The sequence below is a fragment of the Lissotriton helveticus genome, chromosome 12, assembly GCF_964261635.1.
Source record: "Lissotriton helveticus chromosome 12, aLisHel1.1, whole genome shotgun sequence".
In the NCBI taxonomy this organism is placed as follows: domain Eukaryota; kingdom Metazoa; phylum Chordata; class Amphibia; order Caudata; family Salamandridae; genus Lissotriton; species Lissotriton helveticus.
The window spans coordinates 861,654,191-861,682,148 of record NC_136073.1 but is presented as its reverse complement, the minus strand read 5'-3'; the positions used below and the strand labels follow the sequence as shown (position 1 = coordinate 861,682,148).

Genomic DNA, 27,958 nt, shown 5'->3' with positions numbered 1-27,958 from the left:
CTGAACGTTCCAAAACGGGTGTGGTCGTGACGAGTTCCGCTCGTCACGAGTGCAGCTCCACTGTGCCTCATGACAAGCCGAGCTCGTCACAAGCACAACGGCGCCGCGCGCGGCCCCACTCCCCCCCCCCCCCCCGCACAGCAGGTGAAAACGCCCCGCAGCGAAGGGGTTAAAAGGTGTGTGTAAAATATGTATGTATATATATATATATATATATCTATCTAAAACAAACTGCTCGCAGTTAGGGACACCCACGCAGCAATCACTTTCACCTTCTTTTATTTGTGCTGCAGCCAGGTTCGGGAAACGCTTCAAGACAGTGCAAACGTGTGCCATATACGCCATACGCGTTTCGGAGAGTCCTTCATTAGTGGCATGGCAATCTGGGGGAATAGTTGAGGGAAAGCGTTCAAAGTACTGCAAGTGTTTATAAAGTCTCAGTTCCGCCCCCTTGGGCTGGTAAGTTCGCAATGTATCCTGGAATCAGTAGTTCAGGACAGTATTATTTCCCTAATGGGTGCCGCTTAGCCTCCTTCCCTCCTTCGTAACACTTCCATCGGGGCACCTCATCGGCGTAGCACGATCCCAGCTTTCCTCATGCCTCACAAACAGGTACACTGCTCCATTTTCCGCGCCCCTCTGGTGGAGCGCATGGACCCGCAAAGCGTTTCCAGAACCTGGCTGCAGCACAAATAAAAGAAGGTTAAAGTGATTGCTGCGTGGGTGTCCCTAACTGCGAGCAGTTTGTTTTAGATGTTAAGTGGCCGTGCTCCAGTCACGGGGACCACCCCACTGCTTTTGCAATATATATATATATTCTCCTGCATTTGATTAGCCCATAGCCTAAATCATATGCCCAAGTCATGCCACTTAGTGGTTTTAAATACTGATTTCTTAGGCACTGGGTTTGTGATCTCCTACTGCAATTCACGAACACACGTCATAAGAATGTAATTGGTCATGTCTGCCATGTTCGCGCTAAAAATGTGAACGTCCTGACACTCCTCTTTCACAGATGGATGACTTTACTTCTCGTTCATGGGACCTTATTGCGGATATGTGACTGTCTGCTCCACAGCCTGCTAGCCTTTCGGAGATGATAGTAATTCATGCATTCAATAAAGTATAATTAAGTACTTACTATATTGCTAGCAACATAAGCCAGACCACTTTTGCTTAAATAAACTTGCAGATTGCTAGAATTATTCTTTTAAGGCACGTTTAAGAATTTAATTCCCTTGTGTTTTGATCCATGAACTGATTTAATTTCTTATCAACGCACGCAAAACAATCACAACATGATGGGGTCAGGAACTAGTCATATCTGCTGTCAAAGGTTCCAGCAATGTAGAATTTTAAAGTAGCTCTCTCTGTCAAATGTTGGAATTGTTTAACATCTGTGAATGGTCTTGGCCGCATTTTAGAACAGTGCCACTTTCAGATTTATGTGGACGGCACCCAAGTCCACTTCCAGCTGGAAAATAAATTAGGAAACAGACTATCATCTGCATTCATTGGGCCAAAATAGAGGCGTCTATGCCTCAGTGGAGCCAAGATTTAGACCCTGGCCCTGGAGGAGGTGAGCACAAGCCATTGCAATTTAATTAGCCAGTAAATCTAGAAACACCAGAATTTATTTTGTAGAAAGAAAAGAATCTGTAGTGCTTTTCAATGCACCGCTTCCAGTGATCCTGACCAACGTATTTCACTGGTCAGTAGTCATCAGAGGTTTTAATCTGCTTCTCTTCTTTCACTGGAAAACCACTGCTCATGGTGACCAGCAAGTAGAAATGACAAGACCCTTGGTTGATGTCAAATACTTCTGATAGATACATCTGCCGTGTGGATTCCTCACCTTGTGAATATCCCCTTGCGTCAGCAACGTTCGGAAATTTTCTTCGTAGCACGCCGACGTGGACGACGTCACAGGAGTACGACCTCGCACGTGACTCCGCCTGACGTCACCGACCCCTTATCAGGCCCACGCCGGCGTGATGACGTCAGTTCCCTTTTTTCCGCGTCTTCGACGCTAACGGTTTTCGGGATCTTCTGCGATACTTAGTATCTGGCTATTATTTAAACGTTACTGTTTCTCCTTTGCGACTTATTTCTTCATCGAGGATGTCGTCGAGGAAGACAGGATTTAAACAATGTGGGTCTTGTGCCCGCATGATGTCAATCACCGACCCACATAGCGATTGTTTGTGGTGTCGTTAAGAACTGTCGATCTTGTTTTAAGATGAACCCAAAGGCACTTCGAGAGCGTGAAGCAAAACTACTTCTCGCGAAGGTAAAGGGAAGAGATGCTGGGAGATCTTCGAGGTCGACGTCGAGACGCTCGAAGTCGAAGCAATGGTCTCGATCGAAGTCGAGATCAGCGTCGAGGTCCAGAGCGGGGTCGAGATCCAGAGCGAGGTCGAGGTCCAGAGAGAGATCAAGATCTGGATCCAAGTCGGCTTCGGGTCACGCTTCGAGCTCCTCGAAGAAGAAGCACAAGAGGAGAAAGCACAGCTCAAAGCATCATTCGGGGAAGGAATCTTCAGATTCGAAGAATAAGTCTCGCAAACACCATAAGGACTTCGTCTCTCCTTCTCCTGCTCAGTCTATCGGAGGTTCCCCGACTCCGGAACCGGATCCGGTATCTTTACATTCTTCGGAACATGAGGAGGAAGAAGAGGTAGTTCCTCAAACTCCGGCTCCGATGGAGACTCCTGTGGACCAAGAAGGTCAGAATGAACCTGTGTCGGAACGACCTCCTTTAGAGCATCCGGTAGGTTCGTACCCTCCCTTTCCTGGTCCTGGTCAGGACCCCTCGCATTTTCTCAATGCGATGTTTGGAGTATATTCCTGGGCGATGTACCCCGCTGGAGCACCTGTTGGTCCCATGGGTCCATTATCATACAATTTGGGCATTCCTCAGTCGTACGCCCCAGCTCCATTTATGCCTTTTATGCCGGCGCCTCTTACACCTTGGCTCGGTACGGCACCACAGAGGTCTTCGACTCCGCATGCGGCTTCGCCGACTCCGGATCGACCTCGTAGTTTGGATCGAGGTTCCACACCTGTCCGTGAGTCTCGTCCTCCGGCTGCCCCGGCTCCTCGCTCGACGTCGAATCCGGCTCCGTCGGAGTCGTTACCGGATCCGTCGACTTCGATTCGAATAGAGTGGTCGAGACGAAGGGCTCAGCGTCTTCTGGAAGAAAGGGGAGGTGAAGATTCAGATGTGGAAGAGGGTGAGCTTCTTGATCATGATGATGACTTTGAAGACCTACGTGATGCTAGTGGTCTGGAGCTCTCTCCTGAGTGGGGTTTACCTTTAGCTTCTGATGCTCCTTCTAGGGACGTGGCACCCTATCACGTTGTTATTAGGAAGGCTGCAGATCTTCTCAACTTGAAACTGCCCACGGTTGAGTACAAGCCCAACATCCTTACAGAAGTTTTGCATTCTCCCTCTTCTATTGTTGAACCTACATTGCCGTTCACTGATGCCTTATCAGATCCAATAAAAGAGATCTGGAAGAGACCGTTGTCTGCTCCTGCGGTTTCAAGATCTATTGCAAGGCGCTACAGGGTGGCTCCTGGTGACCCTGAGTTTCTCTCTTCGCACCCCTCTCCTGAAAGTCTTGTAGTGCAGGCGGCATGTTCTAACAGGGCTGCAGGCTCTTTCCCTCAAGTACCAGCGGACAAAGACTCAAAAAAGTTGGATCAGTCTGCAAAGAAGACTTTCTCTTCAGGGAGCATGGCTCTTAAATCCGCTAATGCTACTTGCCTTTTAGGAAGGTATGTCCATGCATTGATGGATTCTGTGAAGCAGTTATCACCTAAGCTTCCTGAGGAAGATAGAAAGAACTTTAATGAGGTGGTCTCAGACACTCAGGCTGCTGCACGCATGGTTATTCAGAGTGGCATGGACACAGTTGATTCTGTTGCCAGGATTATGGGCTCTTCTATTGCGACCAGGAGGGCCGCGTGGTTAAAATCCTCTGATTTCTCTGCGGATGTGCAATCTACGTTGCTGGACTTGCCTTTTGAAGGGACTGGCCTTTTTGGTAAAAAGGCGGATGTCGCCTTGGAAAGGTTTAAAGATAGCCGTGCTACTGCAAGATCTTTGGGTCTCCAGATGAGAGGGTCGACAACTAGAAAGTTTAGAGGCTTTGGTAGATCCTCTTTTCGTCCCTTCGGACAAGGCCAACAACAACAGCAGCAACAGCAGAACCCTCTGTATAAGTCCTATAGAGGTAGACAGAAGGGTCGTGGACGTGGGCGTCAAGTCTCCTCTTCCTCCACTTCCTCCAATAATACCCAACCCCCACCTGCATCAGCAAAGCAGCCCTAGATCCACCATTCTGGATCATGTGGGGCCAGTAGGGGGTCGGCTTACTCATTTTCTATGAGATTGGGAATCGGTTACATCAGATCTTTGGGTTCTCAATCTCGTGGAAAATGGGTATGCACTTCCTTTTCAGGAGTTCCCTCCCAATTACCCTCCTTGCCAAGGTTATTGTTCAGAGGACCACCTGCTGCTCCTGCAGGAAGAAGTCCTGGCTCTGTTCCGAAAGGGTGCAATAGAGGTGGTTCCAGAGCAGGAGAGGGGTCAAGGGTGCTACTCCCGGTATTTCTTGATACCCAAGAACAATGGCAGGCTTCGGCCAATCCTGGATCTCAGGATTATGAACCTCTATCTCAAACAGGAGAAGTTCAAAATGTTCACCCTTGCTCAGGTTCTTCAAGCGCTGATGGAAGAAGACTGGATGGTGTCGATCGACTTGCAGGATGCGTATTTTCACATCCCCATTCTGAAGTCGCACAGAAAGTATCTCCGTTTTACGGTGGGATCGCAGCACTACCAGTTTGCGGTCCTTCCGTTTGGACTTACTACTGCGCCTCGAGTTTTCACCAAGGTGATGGCAGTGGTGGCTGCGCATCTCAGGAGATCGGGGATACCTGTGTTCCCCTATCTGGACGACTGGCTGATCAAAGCGGAGTCGCCGGAGAAGGTGCTCCATCATCTGCAGGAGACAACTCAGTTGTTGCACAGGTTGGGTTTTTCGATAAACGTACCCAAGTCTCACCTGGTGCCCTCCCAGCGCAACCTGTTCATAGGTGCGGTACTGGACACTACTGTATGTCGTGCATTCCCTCCACCTCAAAGGATTCACGACATACAGGAGATGATTCCTTTATTCTACAATGGAGCGGTTGTTCCAGTCCTGAAGGTCCTTCGTCTGCTCGGTCTAATGGCTTCTTGCATTCTGTTGGTCAGTCATGCACACTGGCACATGAGGGCACTCCAGTGGTGCCTCCGCAGGCAGTGGTATCAACACAACGGAGATCTCAGGGAGTCAGTGAGGATCTCCAGAGAAGCTGCAGCGGATCTGTCTTGGTGGGGCGTGGAAGGCAATCTGTCTCAAGGAAAGCCTTTTCAACTGCCTCCATCAGTGGCCACAGTGATAACGGATGCATCCACTCTCGGGTGGGGTGCTCATCTGGGGGACCTGGAGGTCAAGGGCCTTTGGTCTCCAGAAGAAAGGTTGCTTCACATCAACCTTCTGGAATTGCGGGCGATACGTTTGGCGCTCAAGGCCTTCCTCCCTTCCCTTCGCGGTCGGTCGGTTCAAGTCCTGACGGACAACACGACCGCGATGTGGTACATCAACAAGCAGGGAGGAGTGGGGTCACAGTGTCTCTGCAGAGAGGCTCTGCGTCTCTGGTCCTGGGTTCAGGACCATCAGATTTGTCTGATGGCAAATCATCTGGCCGGGGTTCTGAACGTTCGTGCGGACAGTCTCAGTCGGCAGTTCTCTGCCGACCACGAGTGGAGGCTTCACCCGGAGGTGGTTCACGACATCTTTCAGATGTGGGGGACTCCTCGGGTGGACCTGTTTGCCGCTCGCGAGAATGCTCACTGGCCGTCATTCTGCAGTCTCCAGTATCCGTTGCAAGGAGCCTTGGGGGACGCGTTTCAGTTGAGTTGGGGAAATCAACTCCTTTACGCGTTTCCTCCCATACCCTTGATTCCTCGGGTTCTGAGGAAGATTCGCCAAGACCGGGCCCAAGTCATATTGATCGCCCCGGATTGGCCAAGAAGGGTGTGGTACACAGACCTTCTCCACCTCTCCTCTCACCCGCCGCTTCGTCTCCCTCACAGGGCAGACCTCCTCTCTCAGATGGAGGGGAAGGTCCTACACCCCCACCTCCAGACATTGCACCTTCATGCCTGGAGATTGAACGGGGTAACTTGAGTTCTTTTTCTCTCCCTCACGATGTGGTGGATGTCATTCTTTCTGCCAGGCGTGACTCCACTAAGTCCATTTATTCCTATAGGTGGTCTAAATTTGTTTCTTGGTGCAGGGAGAAGGATATTGACCCTTTGAAGGCTCATTTATCTGACATTTTACAATTTGCTCTTTCTCTGGCGCAGCAAGGTTTTGCTGTGGCCACGGTCAAGGGGTATCTTTCGGCCTTATCGGCATTTCTCTGTTTGCCGGATCAGCCCTCTCTTTTTAAATCTCCGGTGGTTTTAAGGTTCTTGAGGGGTCTAACGAATATGTTCCCTCCTACTCCTTTTGTTGTTCCTCATTGGGATTTGAATCTTGTGCTGACCTTCTTAATGGGTTCTCCCTTCGAACCCTTGCACAAGTGTCCATTGAGGCTTCTTTCTTTTAAAACGATCTTCCTCGTTGCAATCACCTCGGCAAGGAGGGTAAGTGAGCTTCAGGCTCTTAGTTCCAAGCCCCCATTCCTGACCATTCATGCTGAAAGGATGGTTCTCAGGACCAGGGCTGCTTTTCTGCCTAAGGTGGTTACTCCCTTCCATCTTGGACAGTCCATTACCCTTCCTACCTTCTATCCTCCCCCTCACCCTTCTAAGGAGGAAGAGAGACTGCACCGTCTGGACCCTAAGAGGGCGGTGTCTTTCTATCTGGACAGGACTAAAGACTTCCGGGTGGACGACCAGCTGTTTGTTGGTTTTGCTGGCTGTCGGAAGGGCAGAGCGGTGCACAAGTGCACACTTTCCAGGTGGATAATCCTGTGCATCAAGATCTGCTACTCCCTTGCGGGTAAGGACCCTCCTGAGGGTATTAGAGCACATTCAACTAGAGCAAAGTCTGCAACATCTGCTTTGTCTAGAGGTGTACCTGTTGAGGACATTTGCAGAGCCGCGACTTGGGCCTCCCTCCACACTTTCGCAAAGCACTACTGCTTGGATACCGAGGTGAGGAGGGACGGCCACTTCGCGCGCTCTGTTCTCCAAGATTTCCTGGTGTAGCGGAGTGGACACCCTCCTCCGGGAGTGGGGACTGCTGTGGGACACTATTCGCAAGGTGAGGAATCCACACGGCAGATGTATCTATTAGAAGAACAAGTTACTTACCTTCGGTAACGCTTTTTCTGGTAGATACAATATCTGCCTGTGGATTCCTCACATGCCCACCCGCCTCCCCGTTGTCCACTCTGCTATACCTGGTCTTTCTGTATATATGCTTTATGCTATTGTATTGATTTTGATTTATATGTACTGGGTACATTGTATATTTGCATATTTGCTATCGTTGGTCCGTCCGTGTGCCTCGAAGGCATGGAAAAAAGGGCGGAACTGACGTCATCACGCCGGCGTGGGCCTGATAAGGGGTCGGTGACGTCAGGCGGAGTCAAGCGCGAGGTCGTACTCCTGTGACGTCTTCCACGTCGGCGTGATACGAAGAAAATTTCCGAACGTTGCTGACGCAAGGGGATATTCACAAGGTGAGGAATCCACAGGCAGATATTGTATCTACCAGAAAAAGCGTTACCGAAGGTAAGTAACTTGTTCTTCTCGCACATCATCCAGACCCAGAGGTCTTATGTCTACTCTGAGCTCAACCGAACCAAGGCAGAATTTCTTTACCCAGGACAGCAACAAGAAATAGTACAAACATGGATCAATGATATGAGCCTTGGCAGCTTTGAACCCTAACTTCGCTGAAAACCAAGCCTCTTGGATTCACCTTGGACCTTAAGTTCATTTAACACATTGCCAAGAAAAAAGAGACGGCCTGATAACAGCTCCCTCTTCAAAAGAAAGAGAAACAATTTCTTCCAGAAAGTGACTACAGGTCCATCCTCATACTCCCATCTGGATGGTGCTTCATGGTTTCCCACGCAATGCTTTTACATCGCAGCTTTTACAACGCAAACCATTACAACGCATTGCGCTGGGGGGCGCTCTAGGATAGGGAATAAGTTTAATTTACTGTCCAACACCTTCCCTAGTGTCCACGGGGACTGGAGTTGAAATAGTAAATTAAACTATTCACTATCCAGCACCCCAAAGCGCTATGCGTTGTAATGGTTGGTATGCGTTGTAAAAGCATGCGATGTAAAAGCATGCGTTGTAATGTCGTACATCCTTCACAGTGGCACCCTTTAAGGACATCCTACATGCCACAGCACTTCTCATGCAGGGCCTGAAAAAATCTGAACACATCACCCCTATGGTACTCCATTGGCTTCCCTTGCTGAACTGCATCTTGTACAAAGCTATCACAATCAAACCCTCCTATTAGCTGCCAGATTACCACACCATGTCTGGTAGTTGTCAGCATACCCGCAGCATAGTCATCATCAGACTAAGAAGTGTAAAAACACAGAAACCAACAAGGGGGCTGGCCGTTTCTATGTGTGCATCCAGGATCTGAAACAGTAGTCCCTTATCCTTTAGTACTGACCTAACTCTTTAAAGAACGCTACATCACAATGCATTAAACAGTACACTTTCTATTCCAAGATCAACCAAAAACTCATCAAACGTCTGCAGACCATTCAGAACTCTCAACCTCCTACGCCACACTCACATCACATCACACCTGAAGGAGCTCCAAGCTCCACTGGCTCTACATTCACACACGAGCACAATTCACACTCCTCACCCACACACTTAAGACACTACCTAACGCTGGTCCAGCAGATCTCAACAAGCGGAAACCATATCCAGCGGTCAAGCCTTCTCCTACATCGCTCCTAAAGCATGGCACGCCCTGTTGCTACACATAAGATTGAATTTCATAAGATGAAGATCTGGCTTTTCAAGTTGCCCCAGTAGGCCCACGGTGTCCCTGGACTCACACTTGCTCAGCGCCTGGATACCCTCCTGGATGATAGTGCGCTTTGCAAATCTGCATAATGTAACATAACGCATACATTCGTACACCCAGCTACCGCTTCTATCACTGATTAACTTCATACTGGTCATTGACCTCTGTACAGTGCTAGAAATACCATATCCATATAGATCTTAGTGGTGGCATTCCTGGACTATAGTAATGACATGTCGAGCAGGCTCCTGAAGAGTTACACTTGCATTCTGCAAGGTTTACAGGGCCAGGCAGTCTGAATGTGGTTTGCTATTCAATGGTTTATATGTAATCTGCAGTAAAGGCACCAAACTAGCATTTAAATTTAGTGGATGCCAGAATAAAGAAGACAATCTTATCTACCGTTAATGAACCTCACTAGGGGGATGGCGCAGGGATACCTGCAGAAATTGGCAGCGCCCAATGCCCCTTCCAGAATCATGTGCTCATTACGAGCACATCTGTTCAGCCTTTCTACTTTCAAGAAGCTGAAACACAATGGGGACCCCCTGGAATTACTGGGACCCAAACTGTGGTGTACTTTGAGTCCTTGCATTTAGGTATAACCCTAGAAAATGTGCTGTTCATACTTGCTACATTTTTCTACATCCAAGGTCACAACTAAATAATAATGCTGGGGTCTTCCCTACCCGCAACTGGATTCTCAACTGCCCAATCCCTGCGCTCATACAATCTTTGCAAATCGTGAACACCAGCATCTGCAGGCATCTACGGGAGACAATCCATGCTTCATAAAAAGCATAAATCGGTACAAAATGGCGCTTCAGCCTTGTGAGGAACCCACCTTCATTGATGATGCTTCATTTGTCAGCTGTAGGAATGGTTGAACATTGATTAAAGATGAGAACAGATGCTCTGGTTGTGTTGCAAATGTATATTCATTTTAAATTCAAGCAGTTTTATCTAATTATAGATTTTGGATTTTTAACTTCTAGAAGAAACGTTGACTGTTTTATGATCCTATCACTGCATCAAATGTTTTGCTCGCAGTGGTTCATCAGAAGCATTTGTCCCATTCCAAGATGGTGTTCATTTCTTTGAACATTTTGTTTCATCAATTCAAATAAATTGTCTCCAGTATTGTATCAAACAGTTTCAATATATTAATGATGCATTAATCATGACAGATCTATTTCAGATTATAAACGAGTCTTTCATATCTTATTAAAGAAAATAGTGTTGTTGCATTAATCATGAAGACCTTATTTCAGATCATTAAATTAGTAACAAGTAAACTTTCTTCTTCTTTTAAATTAAGCATCTATCCATCGTCCGAACAGGAAAACAACTCTTCCTTGGTTCCTGCTGCCCACAACACCGGTGGCTCCTTGCCTGACCTGACAAACATGCATTTCCCTTCTCCTCTACCAATCCCATTGGATCCAGAAGAAACTGCGTTCCCATCTCTGAGTAGCTCAAGCAGCACCGGTAATCTTTCGACGACTATGAACCACATGGGAATCAGCACTGCCAGTCAAGGTGATCACAAATTCTTTTTAATACAGACAAATCTTTGTGCCTTTTAAGAAGTATGTTTTTATGTTAAAAATGTGTATTGAATGAATTCAACTTGCAATTGCAGTGTCTTAAATTAGCACATAATGTCTGATCAACAAAACATTGTACTGTGAGAATAAATGATGAATGCAAATGAGTGCTAAAAAACCTTAGGATTAGATTGGAGATCTAATTAATACATATAAATGAGACATTAGAGCACATGTACCAGAAGGTAGATTTGGAGAGTAACCACCTGAGAATTCTTTTTGGATATCCTAACTATAGTATACAGCATATTGCAAAAATAGAAAGTATGTTTGGTTGACTATGCATGAGGATCAATATATTGAGGTCCCTTAATCATTTCGGTTTGTGATGTTTGTGTGAACTGTTGGAGAGTGAAAATATTCAACTATTAAGATGCATGTACTCACTGCATAGGCTAACCACATGTGCATCAGAATTGGTTCTGTTTTATTTCTGAAATGTATATATATATAATGCTGATAACTGTGGCATCTTATACTGAAAGCATATGAAATTTGCTATATATTTAGCATGTTTAATCTTCTGTGGTAATGACAAGTCCAGTCTCCTTTTTCGTTACTTTTTATAGATACTCCAATACACTCTTCTTGACATCAAATATAGTTTACATTTTACACAATGAAAAAAGCATGTAATCCGCACCTAACAATACATATTTAGTTTCTGTCAGGAAGTTGCTGCTTGTCAGGCTGTCTCGTAGTGAACTCTCTCTTCAGTGTGTCACCTGAGGTTTTCTCACGGAGCAACTCCCCACATAGGATGCTCTATGTAATACTGCCAAGTGTTGACTTTTCCCATGTCGTAAACTATAACCTGCAGTGTATTCTGTGAAGCAGATTTGTAGTAGAGCTCCCTTATTTACCTCCACTCTGACAACAGGACACTCTACAGCCTTACAGCTAATATTGGTTGTGTTCAACATTCAAGTCATTCTTACTGATATTGTCCGCAAACTCAGTCACTTATCTTAGTGTCCCCGGATATGCCACAAATAAATTATCTATCATAGTCAAACTACAATGTATGGCATATCGTTTAGAAATACACTTGCATAGCTGGGCGTGAAACAGGTTGTGCACAGTATGGCTTTGTTGTTCACCTCATATAGGGTTGGGCACAGGGGCTTTGGCCTGTACCTAACTCCTACTGTGCACGGAAAAATGCTGAGTATTTGTACCTCTGGATGACCGCATCAGTGATGTAATTTAGTGATGTCGGGTGCCATCACTGGTGTCATTGAAGATGTAATTTGTAAAGTCCTAAGCAGTGCATGATGGGGGCGTGAGTTAAGGTGAGATTTGAAATTTCTCCCATGGGGAGTGGGGATTGGCTGCAGAGCCTCACCCATTCCAGGCCCTACAGACAATCACCTCTGTGTGTAATCTTCAATTCTGCGCATCCAGCAGGGTTGATCCAAAGGCCTAGCCTCCAGTTATGCACTGTGCCCAACTCTATGTGTACTACAACCAGTACAGTGTACAGCCTTTTGCTGTGCACAGCAGAGGATTGCCTAAGAGCCTGGACTGCAGTCAGACTCTACAGCCATCCTACCATGGGTGGTAATGTGCTGATAACTTTTTTTTTTTATACAGTATTCCGAATTCCTACACTGGATTCGTGAATATTGTGGGCCACGAGGTTCCATGATTCACAGATGCAGAGTAGGATTCACAAATAATTTTTTATTTTTTATATAATTATTTTGCTGCCCTGCATGCCCCTTTAAGGATTCCCAAATGGGGTCACCGTAAATTCACCTTCCCCCTTTTTTTTTTTTTTTATCTCCTAGCATTATGCTTAGTGTACCATGTTGGATCACTGCAATGACCACACATTTTTCTGTGACGACTAGTCTACCATAATAATGCAGTTTGCGAATCTGCAGCAGGTTTAGCAAATCCTCAATAGACGCCAGGAGAAGAAGCTCCCCATGCCCCATGATGCGCCTTTATTTTTAAACTAGTGAATATGTGGAGAATATATGAATTAACAGTCCAGATAGCTCTAAAATTCAACCTCATAATTCCTACAACGAAACACTTTTTAAATGCTGATTTCTCAAAACTATTGAGCAGATTTGTACCCAACCAGCTAAAAGCACTTCCACGGATTAAGTTCTGTTTACATGCCAAGTTTGGTGTAATTCTGTTAGTTTTTTCTGTATTGAAGAACATTTATTCTGTGGGAGTTAAGCTGGGAAATTGAACGTTTGGGACTCCCTAAGCACCCTAAACATCTATTTTTTAGATGCTCATGATGAATCTATGCAACTTAACATGAATAACCCAAAGTGAATGTACTTTTTTTTTTAAAGTTTTATTTCAATTGGTCAAATGTAGCCAAAGTTATTGAAACAAAAATCTTTTAGTGGCTTTATGAAATATAGAATGGGATAATATTTTTTAATGCAGTGAGGAAATTGACAGTGCACACCTAAAGAGAGTCACGCCAGCACATGATACTGTGGACAAAGTAAAGTAGTATCAGATTATTTTCGCTTGCTAAAAATTGATACTTCACTTCCAGGTCAGCTCTGGATCTACCACCCCTGACATCTTACTGTGCTGTTCTACACTTTCTGCTTATCCTCTAGTTCACTCTGACTCATGCTGCAAGAAGAAAAAATTACCCATTTGTATCATTAAAAGCAGGTTACACTAGGAGTGCATATGGAACATTAAGTAATGTATTAAACTTCTTGCATCCATACAAACGCATCACAAAACACATTTGAATTATTGTGCTCCATGAGTATTTGTATGTATTGTAAACACTTTGGCCACACAGATTAGCACAAATGCAGGCAACATCTTCACTCAGATGTACACCATAATACATATGGTTTCAATCAAAGCCGATACAAATCAACACCGCATTCGTAAAGCACATGCATTCAAATATCCATTTAACTTTTTTTGCGATTTATTTCAGAATTGCCCATATTTCTCGTAGAGCATAGAAAGCATCCTAAAAACACAATTTCTTTGGGAAAATAAACACTAGTTAAAACTATCAATGTACAAAAGAGCAAAACAAAATCCATTAAAATTGTTAATTCATGATAATCCATTCTTCTCAACAATTTAAAAAAGCACCCAAACCAACAATGACATTTAAAAAGTGAATACTCACTAAAACATCAATTGCAAGAAAGAGAGACCATGCACCATATTTTAAAAATAATGGTCTTAAAAATTTCCTGCGCTTAATTAAAAGAAGGGGGGGGGAAGTCTTTTTTTTAAGTAAGTAAAGTTTATTTTGTTGATTAATTAAAACCATTACAAACAGCAGAGAGCAAATTCAGTTTACAACCTGATTTGAGAAAAACAATATAAACACAGAACCAGATTAGCCAACGCTCATATACATACTTAGTTCAGCTGTAGTAGGATGAATTAACAATGAACAATTTAGCAGCAAAAGTTAAATAAAGTGCAATGTGCGCTCAAGTTCCATATCAAATACTTTAGATGCTAATCAAAGAATTCTGATAAAACCATTTTAAACTTAGAACAAAATTAATATACTATCTCCCCAACTGATTTGATGTACTTTAAGTCAACAAATTAGAAAATCATATGCTAGCAGCAAATATTATCTATAAAATGAAGTGATACATTTATAACAATTAAATTTAAAAATTTCTATAAAATTTCATCGTGATCCCTAAAAGCATTTACTATTGTAGAGTCATTGACATTTTAGATAGCATTCATTACATGGATTTCATCGGTTGCAGTGTCTTCCTTACATAATTTTGTTTCCACTATAAGGATATACTTAACAAACTGATGAACTAATCTAGGTGTAATACCTCTTAGACATACAATGATTGCAGTTCTGCACGTTCTTACTCCCATTTCCTTAAAAAGCGGTTTTAAAAACATCTTTCGTTCTACAAGCAATTTTGGGCACAAAGTTACAATATGCTGTAGAGTTTCTTCATTCTTACCACATAATCTACAGACATTAGAGGGCCAATTTTTTTCCCATTTTGGGATTACATCTTTGGTTGGGTGTCTCCCAAACCGTAGCAGCGTAAATTTATTTTTGATATAAGGTTTTAAATAAAATTTCAAGTAAGGCTGGGGATACAGATTAATAAAAGAGTTTGCTATTATCCAAAGATATTTTATCCCCTTAAATCGTCTTTATCCGTTATACAAGACAAAAGTGCTGCTGATTGATTGATTGGTTTTTAAAAAAAACCATTTTACACCTTGTTTCATCCTCTAAGTTCGGGCAATCGAAGGCATGCAAGCATTTGTTTAAATAAGATCGCCAGCTTCCCGAATAGGCCCCTCTTTGAATCTCAAGCCAACAAAGGTTGGCCAACGAGCCTTCCTCCGATCTGGATAATAACAATAAAGATTTAAAAAATGTAGATTGTCTAACGAGACACTGTTTCTTCAATCCAAATTCCAGTCTGACATTCGCTCGACTGATGTTTTTTGGGATTCTAAAGACCGATTTATATGATCTTATTTCAATATCATCTAAAAGTTTCGCATCTTTGCCCCGAAAAATAACAAAACCATAGTCCAATGAAGGAATTAACTTCACTTTTATGGCCTTCATCAAATGGTCATGATTTGGGCATAGTAACTTATCCCTCAATTGTCTAAAGGCAAATGTAAGCGATGAGCCTTTAGCTTCTAGGTTGTTAAAATGTTTCCTGAAAGATAAATTGTGATCAAATGTAATACCCAAATATTTGTACGTTTTTACACAGTCAACAACCATACCGTTAATATTCCATTCTTTAACACCTAGTTTACCTTTTCCCATGGTCATTATTTTTGTTTTTTTAATATTTATTTTTAGACCATTCCTTGCAACATAGACGTTAAAAGAGTCTATTAATCTTTTAAGGCCAATAACTGTCTGACTTAATAAAATAGTGTCGTCAGCGTATTGTAAATATTTAATCTCTTGGCCCATCACAAAAGGGGAATGAGCGTTAATATCTTTAAAATGGGCAGGGAGATCAGACATAAAAAGATTTAAAAGGCAGGGGGCCGAAACACAACCTTGTTTCAAGCCGATATTTGTTTCCAGGCGTCGGGTTATACGACTACTGTCGCCTACTTTAATCTGGACCCAAGTATCCGAATATAGCAGTTTAATCATTTTCTAAAAGTGCGTCGGATATTCCCCAATCATCAAATTTTTACCATAATATGTCACGGGGCACAGAGTCGAAGGCTGCTTTTAAATCAATAAAACATATATACAGATTTTGTTTCCTAATTTTAGCTCTTTCGCCTAATAGTGTTAATAAAAATAAATTTGAGTAGGTTGATTCTCCCTTTCTGAAGCCAGTTTGTAGATTTGGTATCGGTTTTTCTTTTGAGGCCCATAATTCCAATTCCTCTAATAGGCAGGTTGCGAATATTTTAGCATCAACATCCGTTAGGGCTATTAATCTATAATTTGCTGGATTATCTTGAGGGCCGCTTTTATAAATTGGTTGAACGATACTACCCTGCCAAGAGTCTGGAATTTTGCTGGTTCTAAGTACATCATTAAACAGCAGGGTAAGAACCTCTGGCCAATCCTCCAAGGTAGCTTTAAATATGGCATTTGGCATTCCGTTAGGCCCAGGCGCACCATTTGATCAAATCCTATGTACCACTTTTTTTACTTTATCAGCTGTCCATGGCTCAATAACCGAGATATTTGTCAGGAGTTGCCCAGATATTTCGGTTATCGCTGGACATTTATTACGCATAAGAATAGTTTTGTCTTTAACAAACTTATTTAGAAAAGATACCCAAGTTGATTCATCAATATTTGCGCTGTTGCTTCTATTGTTTCCGTTTTCTAAATTATTAATTAAACTCCAAAAGAGCCTAGGGTCTTTTGATTTGCAGGCATGATGTAATTTGGACCAAATTGTTTCATAATAGGCTTGTTTGGACTTCCAAATTTCATTCCTGTAAATCTTTTTTAATTCTCTAATTTGTTGAGCGACCACAGCACAAATGGACCCATTCGCTTTCCTATATAGCGATCTTATGATTTTATTGAGTTTTCTTTTAAGATATTTTACGCGAGGGGAAAACCATCCTGGGTTCCTTTGAGTTAACGTCTTACCACCTGTAGATTTTAAATTAGAAAAATTTGACAAAAGTGCAGTACATAAACAAGGCCAAAGGTCTACCGGATTTTTTCCCTCAAGTATCGCATCTTGTAAATCAGCAATTAGGCCAGCTAGAAAGTCCAAGATATCCTTTTTAATTTTATCATTCCATATGAGCCTTTTTAAATTAAAAGCGGAAGATGCTGTTCTAATTGTTCTTGACTCGGGCAGATAATCGAACGCTAAAGCAAGGGTAATGACTTGTGGGTTGTGGTCACTCTCGATCCTTGGTACAACTTGATAACTTTGGACTGCCTTTACAAAATTTTCGGAAATTATGCGTTAATCAATTATCGAAGGACTAACACTTTTCCTAAATGTAGGAGTATTATCAGCATCTTTGAGAATATTTAAGTTATATTTTCTGAACTCACAATTAGACCATTCTAATAGGGTGGATGATGGTACCATTCCTTTTTAGGTCGAGCCTGTCCCATTCCGCAAGGAATGGATAGGATCGAATTCATGTCGGCAAAATCCTCTTCAAACTAAGGGGTTTCAGCCCGGCGTTTTCTTGCAGTTCACGTCAACATGCACGAGCATTCACGGCCAGGGCTTCTCCTCCCCTAGCAGCACTCCTCCCACACCAGCAACTCCCCCCTCCCACACCAGCACCTCCCCTCTCTCTCCCCGCAAACACAGCCTTGCCGTAGCAGCACTCCTCCCACACCAGCACCTCCCCACTCCCACACCAGCACCTCCCCTCTCTCTCCCCGCAAACACAGCCTTCCTTTCATTTCTCCTCCCCCTCCCCAGCCAGCTTCCCCCAGGCCGTGTTCCCTCAGATATGCTATTGCATATCGTTTGCTACCTCTTGTATTTTGTTGCTCTTGATACTTGCACAACTGTCACTATTGTCTCATGTAACGTAACGTTTGCTTTTGTAACATGCTCACTTGTAATTTATCGGCGCAGCCAGGACCGTCAAGCACAGACACCCACTGAACCCGGAGAACAGACACCAACCTCGGAATGCAGACTGTAGGGATCTCTCCGGCCCCCTCCTCGTGAACATTCACCCTGCACAAAGCGCACGATGTCGAGAGCTGAGATTGACACTACGCAAAATAGCATAGTGCAGGGTGTAGTCCGAACCATTCTGCTGCACTCAGCCTCTCATCTTCCCAAGGTTGGTACAAAGAAGCAGCAGTGCGATGGGTCACGATAACACCACTTCAGCGCCTAGAAACAGTTCCGTGCGCTCTGGCGCTGTATCGTGAATCGCTTTAAGGGTCAAACAAGCCGCAGGGCTCTCTTACATACCGGGCCGAGGGGCTTGCCACCGTGGAACCAAGAGCTCGGGCAGCGCTTAACCACTGCAATCCAACCGCAATACAACAGCAGGACCTCAGCGCCGTGAGGCAGTGGCCGTGCACTTTCAGCGCTTTATAAAACTACAAAATGATCCCAAGTAAATCAGAGGGGAGCAGCTGCGTATGTTGCCCAGCAGCTGATATAGTCAATAAATAATTGTCCAATTCTTAGCTTGAAAAATGAAAACTGTGGTATTATTTGCCCCAGAAAAGAAAGTTAAAAGCAGATTTTAACCCAGAGCAACTGAGAGAAAAAAAAGCTATCGGTAAGAATAACCGAGTGCGGTGTACAGTGAAAAGCGGTAAAATCAATATACCTGTCCGTTTTGCCTTAGCCCTCCCTGTTTTCAGCGGCAGAATTATTCCCTGATAACATAATGCCAAACCTATTTACAAGTAGGTGCTAATACTTTCCTTCACACTAGATGGTAAACTTGTTAAGCCTCCCAATCTGGGGAGATAAGGTATTGCCATCAACGGGAATGCTAACCCAGGATCACACACTGCGCTCAGGTGGGAGAGCTGGGATTTCAGGTGTCCGGCAAGGTTCGACACCACACGCAAGAATACGCACCGCCCTGCTACATCGGCCATAACACTTTTCTAGTTGAATTTGCTCTGAATTTTCACCTCCCCTTCCCTCTTTTCTCCCAATCTCCCCTCCTCACTTGTCTGCCACTGTAGTGTGTCCCCCTTCCCTCTGTAAGTCACATCACACACGACCCTCTATTTCAAGTTCTTCTCTTTGCTTCCCTTTAAGGTGTTGTGAACCCCACAAAACACAAACTATTAAAACAAGCATTGGCATAGCCAATAGGTCTCGCTTGTGGGACCTTAAAAGTATTTAGTTACAAGGATATTGTGCTGCAAAACAAAATAATTATAAGGTCCCACAAGCGAGACCTATTGGCTATGCCAATGCTTGTTTAAATGAGAGAAGATGCGTATTAAAATCCCCAGTTGTAATGATCATCGAGCCCAAATGGTCGTAATATAACAATTTTACCATTTCCCATAATAGATCGAGTTGTGAGGACCGTATCTTTTTCTTTGAACTCAAATAGACATTTAGGAAGATAATTGATTGTTTGGCAATGAATTTAACACACAAGATCCATTTTACTTGGAGGTCTATCTCAAAGTGTTTAACATCAAGATTTAAGGAAACCTATATGGAGAGACCTCCACTAGGGCGACCTATAGAGGCCTCACGAGTTGCCACGTTCAGATATTCGTAATAACCAATAATAGGTTCACTACACATTTGCCAGGTCTCCTGCAATATTAAAATATCAAAGGAGTTCAAAAAACTCGTTACACTCGGATCCTCAAGAAGTGTTTTAAGACCGTTTACGTTCCAAGAACAAAACTTTAGAGATTTAAATGTTTTTTCAGAGGAAGATCGGCTTCAGTCCATCTTTGCAGAGTTAGCCTTTGATAGTATTGAAGGAAGCCAACTCCAATCCTCAATTGGATTAGATGTGGGCCGTAATTCAACACAAACTCGTGATCCTGACTGACGGCTCTTAATCTTAATACCCCACATCATATTCACCTCAGTTGATGGACCTGAGGCACCTTTCAGTACTCTAACAGGTGAACCATAAGCTGTTTTTTGTATACCCTTTGTTTGTATCGTATTGCAAGGTGATTTAACCTGAATCAACAAAGTTGGGTATTGAGTTTCACAAATGGTCCTAACTTTAATGCCCCATTTTTCAAATGTATCGGCATTGGCCAATATTTTACTGACAATATCCTCAATTCGCCAAGTAGTCACAGTTGTTTCAATATTGCGGTCGATCTTAAACTCCACAAGTTCCAGATCTCCCGATGTTATGTCTATCAGATCTGGGATTGCAGTGAATAACTTCAGGATATTGCCACGATTCAGAACATCATGAGTTCCTCTCGTGATGTACTCCGGGCAGAAGACTACTTTCCTCTTATCCATTTGACCTATTGGGGTTTCTGCTTCATCCTTATCTAAAGAAACAACCTGTGCCTTCCTCACAACAACATGGTCCAATGCAGGCTCTACCTGTTGACGTGAGGCAGGCAACTCGATGGATTATTGTGCTAGAGTGCAGGCGGGAGCAGCGTAGGGTTTTGTTCTTGAAACATGTGGATTTGTAAAATTTACAGTTTCCCCATTTGGGGTGGTTTTCACTCCAAGTTGTTCCACCGATTTACCACATGGGTGATCAGACATGGGATCCCTTTTTTGAGTAGCCTCGGGACACGCATTAAAAAGGGCCTCACCCTGTGTTAAGTGGATATCATCTTGTACATCCCTTATTTTAGGTTCAGGTTTTTTTACACGCTTAAAAATTGGAAATGGGGCTTTTTTTTCCAGATTCTTTGATAGGGTTTACAGTAACTTCCACTCTTGAGGAATCTTTGATATTTATATGATTTGTGGTTACCTCATCTATAATAAGTTTTGTTCCCAAAGGGATTTGATTATGTTTCTTCCTCAATCTTTTTCTTGCCCTTTTAGATAAGATCTTAGGATTATGTTTTACGCTCAGAACTTGACTAATTTCTGGTGGCTGTATATCTTGAGTTTTATTGGAGATATCAATTAACGATTTATTTGTCTCCACGCCTTTACTTATCGTTTCTTCATGCAACAGTAGAGACTTGTTTATTTTATTATCGTTAACTGATTTGTGTCTGTCTTCATATGTAAAACCTGTTTTGTCTGTGATATTCCCCCGCCATCCGTGAGGTAATTGGTAGTAGATTGTCTGCTTAAACAATTAGTACCCCCTTTGATACCTTGAACCTTTCTGACAGATAACAATTTTACCTCCTGTACCATAGAGCTAACAATTGCCGGTAGATCTGATATTTTATCAATCAGTTGAGCACAGGTACAAGTTATTAATTGGCCTTCATTATCCTTTTGTACCTTGGTAATCAAATCAGATAAATGGTGCAACTTTTCATCTATTCCAACTACATGTGTTGCTATTGTACTTAAAATATCAACCTGCATATCTAATTTATCTGAATGAAAGTTTAGGGCATTAGTAATTGAATCCATCGTGTGCAGAAGATTGGCCCATAAGTCACATTCACAACCAGTTTTATTTTCTCTTTGCTCTGATCTTGGTTGAAAATTCCCATCAAATTTTGTTAGCAAAGAAAAATCCAGTGGATTCATCCGATCGTTTGAATCTGAGTTAATGGATTTTTTTCGTTCAGATGTACAATGGACCTTTTCACCATTAACTATGCCTGGAACCAGTAGTGATTTATTCAAGTAGTAACTATTCTCCAAGGTTATACTAGATTGGTCCAGTTTGAGAGGTCTTACATTGCCATCATTCTCAAGATGACCATTTGGGCTAGATACTAGATCGATAGTTAGTAAAGCCATATCTTTGGCAATATGATCCAATACAAAAACCTCATCACTTAAATTCTGTTCTAGACCGGAGGAAATATTGATAACCGTACCTTGCTCCTTTTGGCCTCCAGCCATCCGGGTACCGAATGGGGCCGGACCGCTACCGACCCCGATGGACTCCGTACAACATAATACAGGGTCATGCAAGTTGTGCGCGTGAATTTGGGCTTGATGAAATGTTGCTTTTGACCCAATCTGACCCGAAGACTGATAGGAAAGTTTTAAGCTCTGATGTTATCCCTGACTTTTTTTCATTTTCAACATTTTCCGCCTTTTCAGCCTTTTCTGCACTGTTCCCCTTTTTGCCCATACTAGGAATGATCTTGTTGTAGCTGACTACTACCTCCTTCGATTCATCTATTTCTAAGGAGGCCTCTGATAATACACATGGGTTAGCTCCCTTTTTACCCCATGGAACTGAGGATGAAGAAAACATTTCACAGGCGTCATCATATCCACAATTATTTTTGTTTTTTCTTTGATGATTTTGTATCTGTTTTTGTTGATAATTAAGAAAAAGACTCTTAATGGATGGCTGAATAGCATGAGTGACATGTGGCACGACCTTGTTGTCTTGACCTGAGGTAGTAGGAGCTACAACCAGTTGGGCCTGGTCATTTGGATGTTCCTTTCTTAAGGCCGAAGTTACTGCCTCTGCCAACTCAGTTTTATACTCGGTTGCGTCCTTAGCGCAAACTCCGGGACAGGCTTCATTTACATGTTCTTGACTCTGCTTGGGTTGAGTAGTAATGTCCTTATTCTCCTCCCGCTTTAGACTTTTTTTCTGTTTGGGTAGCGCCCCACGTTGATGGCCAGATCTCATATCCACAGACTCTTAAGATGATTAAATTGGTTGGACTAGACCTGTGTCTTTCTTCAACCTCCACACCTCTCTACACGCCGCGCCTCAGATCTCCAACTATTGATGCACACCCGCGTTTCGAGCTCCACCAGAAACCCACAGGGTCCAACACAGCCCCCCCCTGCTTGTCTGCTCGCTATGTAAGTGACCAACACGCAATTGCCGTTCTGGCAAAACCTCCAATATGAGGCAAGCAAGGCAAATGGCAATGGGCCGGGCACTGCAAACAGCAGCCGTCGGGGGATGACGGATAGGGGCCTGCGGGCACTAATCTGGATAGTCAAATCGGGTGAGCCGGGTGATGTGGTGGACTTATGCGCGAGTTTATGTGGGTGGGAAGGGAGGATAAAATGCTGCTTGCTCGTACTCTGCTCCGCCCAGCTCCAGATAGCAAGGCACTGGGCTCCTCTCTCCGGCTGAGCTCCCAGCCAATCTCGCCGCTTCCCCCAGTCTCAAATTACAGTCTCAAAAATTACAGTCTCAAAATTGCAGCTCAAGGAGCCGCCAAATTATCACGTTGCAAGTAACTTACTGCCCGTAGCAGGATCGCGGCTGCTCCCGTCTCCCGTGTCACGCTATGGTTCCAGGCTCCAGGGGCTCCGTGTTGTTCTGCTGCTACTGCTGGGTCAAGCGGGAGTGGCTTTCCCGCAGCTCTCCGCTGACCCTCTGCTGGAAGCTGGACTCAGGGCTTGGCGTGGCGTGGTGGCTTGCAGCTCACTACTCGCTTTTGGCGATTGGCGTTCTGCTCTCTGGTCTCTCCCTCACAGCTCGGCTTTCAGCGTTCTGAATTCTACATTCTGCAAGAGAGGAAATGAGGCTCAGCTCTTTTGGCCTCCTTCTGGAAGCTTCAACGGACTCCTGACACCAGCCCCGTAAAAGCTGTAAAGCTATCTTTTATGGTCGCCGCCTTCTACATGAGCCTTCTACTAGCTCCGGCAGATGCAGCCTTGGCTGCGTTGATAGCGCTAATCTTGGCCTCTGGCCGCTTTACTGTATCCCTTGCAGCTTTGGGGCACAGCTCACGGCAAGTTTTGCGAGCCGGTGCGGCCCCCAATGCGGGAAATGTTAGCGTATGAACGGCGTATGAACGGCTGGAGCGGTGGAGCGATTGAGAAGTTTCAGCGATTTCTTCAGCGTCTCCGCTCCGCTCCCGCTCCCGCTCCCGCTCTGCTCCTCTGCCTGCCTGCTTCTGGCTCCGGTCCCTCCGAAAAGCTGGACTGGAAATCAATCAGTACATGCACAATAGTGCATTTTCTTGGTAAAGTGCATAGCCAATATTCTTGTTTTCCCTGATTATTTTCTTTCAACCAAGAGCCTTGAAGGAATTAAGACCTATTCTGGATTCACAAGATGGAGGATCACACAAACAACGTATCGTCCTAACTTGTTATTCCAAATGTAATAAATGTAATAAAGTTCATTGAGTTACACAAAGCAACAGTTCTCACTGTTGAGATACATAGAAATTATCAATATATGGGACAACATGAATATCAATACGTCAATAAACCGAGGAGAGATTTTCCATGATTTCTTTTTCTTTCTTTTTATTTGTGTTGCAAGTGTGTAATCAAAAACGTCTTGACACAAATCGTATACAGCCTACGCATTTCGCCCCTATTTCACAGGACTTCTTCAGGGCTGTTTAAAAAAACACATACAAAAATCAACTTTTAAAAACAAGTCAACACGACCCAATGTAATTGAAGGTGCATTGGAACGGTATGATGTGGACCGTGTTAGGTTTTTGTTAGGTTTAAGAATGAAGGAAGCTGTCTTCCTCTATAGCTGAGGTCACTTCTTTATACCTGATGTCGATATTGTGTTTATGTTCTTCCTTTCATCCTGTTGTAAAGCGCTCTGATATCCCTCAGGATCTTGTTCGCGCTATATAAAACTTTACAAATAAATAAAAACAAGTAAAAACAAGAACACAATAGGTGACAACCACATTTAATACAATATATACACAATACATACATAGACATTAAAAGTAACCATCGTGCAATTCACCAAGATATTAAAAGTAACCATTGTGCATTCAACCAAAAATGCATAATTTAGTGTATGTCATATATGTTATGTCATATATGTTATGATATGAACATTCAAAATAGTACAGATTTCCAACATGGTGAAAGGCACGCTTGTAACCTATTACATCAGAGCTATACGTAGAAATATCTCCTAAAAAGTTGTACCAATACATAGGTACCACCATTTCATGCCCCAAACCACCTCCTAATCCGGAAGTTGTCAAGAGCCATTACTAGCATGTTTGGTCGAAGTCACTGTTTCTACAGATACGTATCCTCCTTTTCTAGACAAGCTCTTATCTCATTACCCTATCAAATCCTGTTGTCCCCATTTGACCTATCTGTAACTCTGACCTATTCATTACACATTTCTTAGTATAGGCACACCGTCCTGTCGAATAATGACCACAATATCATAATAGGCAGTCTGAACTTACCAAACTAGTCAGATGAATTTGTCCAACTCATGGATATTAACACAATGAGGCGTTCTCTTCGGTTGACTCACTCTATTTTATTATGTAGCTAATGAACAAGAGATCAATAAACCCAACATCCGCCAACTCCCATTAGACCATACCCTATAGCCACTAAGAAGCACTCCATCGGTCAACCTTAGCTATATTTTCTTCGTGATGCAATAACGGAACCATCCATCAAATGATTTAAAGTGAATGCTCACCACCGTGGTCTGCAAATATAAAGACAAGAATGTACAGTGTCCCTAACTAACCAACAAGATGTCAAAAACCTTTAAACACTGTATTGAACGTACCGGTTTCTCATTTCTGTTGTCATTCCATCAAGAAATTTCTTTATGCTCCACACTCTGAATCAATAAAATCATCAAACAACCGGCCACACAATACCGTTCCTCAGTTTCACTACACCCAGTCGTGTTTGATGTTCCCTAGAAAATCCATTTTAACACAGCGTTACCAACATATTTCATGTTCACCTAATAAAAAACAAGTGACATTTCACATCTCCACTAAACGGCTACTTTTAACATGGCCAAACACTGTCTCAAAAACCCAAGTGTAATGGAGAGGCTCATTAGCTACTCCAAACGCTAACACTCCTACCCAAACTGACTTCTATTTCAAATGCTGGCTCAGGTTACATGAGTGGTTCCAGCAATAAAACAGTGCAGCAAGCAAATACACTAAACTAACAAGCCCTCAGAATAGAAGAGAATCTATTCCCCATTACAACTATATCCACTTACCTGTACATGTACGTCACGGGACATCGACTGACAAGGCGTGCAACCGAGTCGACGTCAAGATGCATTTTAAATACTCCACCCATTAAGCCAATAGGTTGAACTAACCACCTGACATTGGTCTACGTGTATCGCAAACTTTTTCAATCCGTCGCGGCCATCTTGTAACAATGTCACACACATTAACTTACATCTCAAAGTGTCACTAGTCCATTCCAAAATGCTGGGCTTTAAATTCACAGCCATACACAGCCATACACCAAAGTAATATTGATACTACTGTCTCTTCCCACATTTATAATGTAAATCCAACTGATCAGTCCCTATCCGCAGTTTTTTATTAAAACATTCACGAATGTTAAGCAACTCTGGCGGCCATCTTTGAGCAGTGACTCTAATGTTTTAATATGTCAACATCAATAGCAACGATGCCCCATAATTACAAATACCCTAGAAGTTGCTCTTTTGGGTGTTCACCCTTTGAGTATAATACAAATGGTAAGGTATGAAAGTCTATGATTGTAGAGTCCTTTTCTCGGCAATGCACAAGATACTACAACACGAAAACATCTATGAAACCACAGCGCCCATCTTAAAGCAGGGTCATAACCCTATATTTACACCTTATTACTCAAGCACTTTCTTCTTTAAAAAAAAAATAAATAAATTATGAGGATGATATTTCAGGTGGGAACTCTAAAGGACCCATATCATCATTGTCTTTTCGGCCAATGACCCAAAAGGGCCATCCAGTACAATACTCCTGAGAACTTGTTATATCGTATCACACTGATTATGGAATCATTAGAGAGTTACAGAAACAAATGTCTATAAGAAATGGTGAAATTCTTGTTCAACATTCAAACCCAGTTCCACCATGCGTAAACGTGAAATCCACTTGCACTCCGTGTGTCCCAATAAGAGTTCCCTGTCCCCACCTCTATCGTTTGCTTTAACAAAGTCAATTCCAAGATATCTAAAAGGAAAATTATTTCTCCCATCACGTACGTGAGCTGACAATGGGTATGACACATCCTTATTCTTCAGTGCTCTTAAATGCTCCGCAATCCTGACTTTTAATTCCCTGATGGTACTGCCAATATACACCTTCTTGCAGGCACAGATAATAAAGCTATTAATCTTATATTCTCGTTCAGTATTAAACCTGAAGCTTTTCTCTTTGTTCAAGCCCAGGTAGCACATGCTGCAAGTATTACACATAAAAAAAGCCATTAGGCTTAGGTGGTAGCCAATTAAGCATGTTTGTCTTTTTTCTCTCAGTTGTATTGCTAGGACTGGCCAAATCCTTGATTGTCCTACCCCTCCTATATGTCAGTCTTGGATGTTTACTGGTATGGGGCCCCAAACCAGGAACACTTTCAAGTAAGCTCCAGTGTTTTCTCAAACACACCAAATCTGGTGACTTGATTGATTAAAAGTGGTGATCAAAGCTAATGGCTTGCAACTTACACTCTTGGCCTTGATTGTTAATAACTCTCCTTTATTCGTGTTTGCTGCCTTTCTTCTAGCATTACCAAATAGGCTTACCTCATGGGGTTATGACAAAAAGCTATCTGTAAGCTTGTCCAAATTTCTCTCACATTCGATATTCTCAGTACAATTCCGCTTAATGGGTAACATTTCTTCAAAGGGAATTGCTTTGATGGTACTCCTTGGGTGTGCACACTTCGCCTGTAAAATGGTGTTGCACGCTGTGATCTTGCGGAACAAAGTGCTCTGAATCTTGTTGTCCTTAGTATACAGTTGGACATCCAAGAATTCTATCCTGGTTCTGTTAGTGTTCATTGTGAATCTGACATTCAGATAATTACTGTTCAAATAACTGAAGTATTCTTCCATTTTAGCCAGGGACCCTGTCCATATTACTATTATGTCATATATAAAGCGTCCCCAGAAATGAACATGTTGTATCCATTCAGAGGCCATAGGGGCCCAGGCATGCCTCCTCTCAAACCAACACATGGAGAGATTGCCGTAAGAGGGGGCAAACCTGGACCCCATGGCAGTACCCTGTAGCTGTTGGTACCATTCTCCCTCGTAAACAAAATAGTTGTTGGAGAGGATGATGTCTGCAATTTCCTTCAACATCTCTGAATGTTCATAAAAGATTTGCTCTCCTAGTCGACAGGAACGAGTCGAGCCAAAAAACCTAGTTCCTTTTGGATACAAGTATATAGACTCTCAACATCAAGTGTCACAGACATCATGTTATTCTCATCCCAAACCACATCGTCAAACTTTTGTAAAATGTCAGAGGTGTCC

General features: G+C 43.2%; 1 protein-coding gene across 3 annotated transcripts in view; it reads left to right on the top strand.

Moving 5' to 3' along the window:
* The window catches only part of CRTC1 (CREB regulated transcription coactivator 1), a 214,808-nt gene that overhangs the window by 136,185 nt on the left and 50,665 nt on the right, over positions 1 to 27,958 (top strand). For all 3 annotated transcript variants that reach the window (XM_078669877.1, XM_078669876.1, XM_078669878.1), the window contains one exon: positions 10,393 to 10,613. In XM_078669877.1, the coding sequence (XP_078526003.1) occupies positions 10,393 to 10,613 (221 nt within the window). The remainder of the gene's footprint in view (positions 1 to 10,392; positions 10,614 to 27,958) is intronic.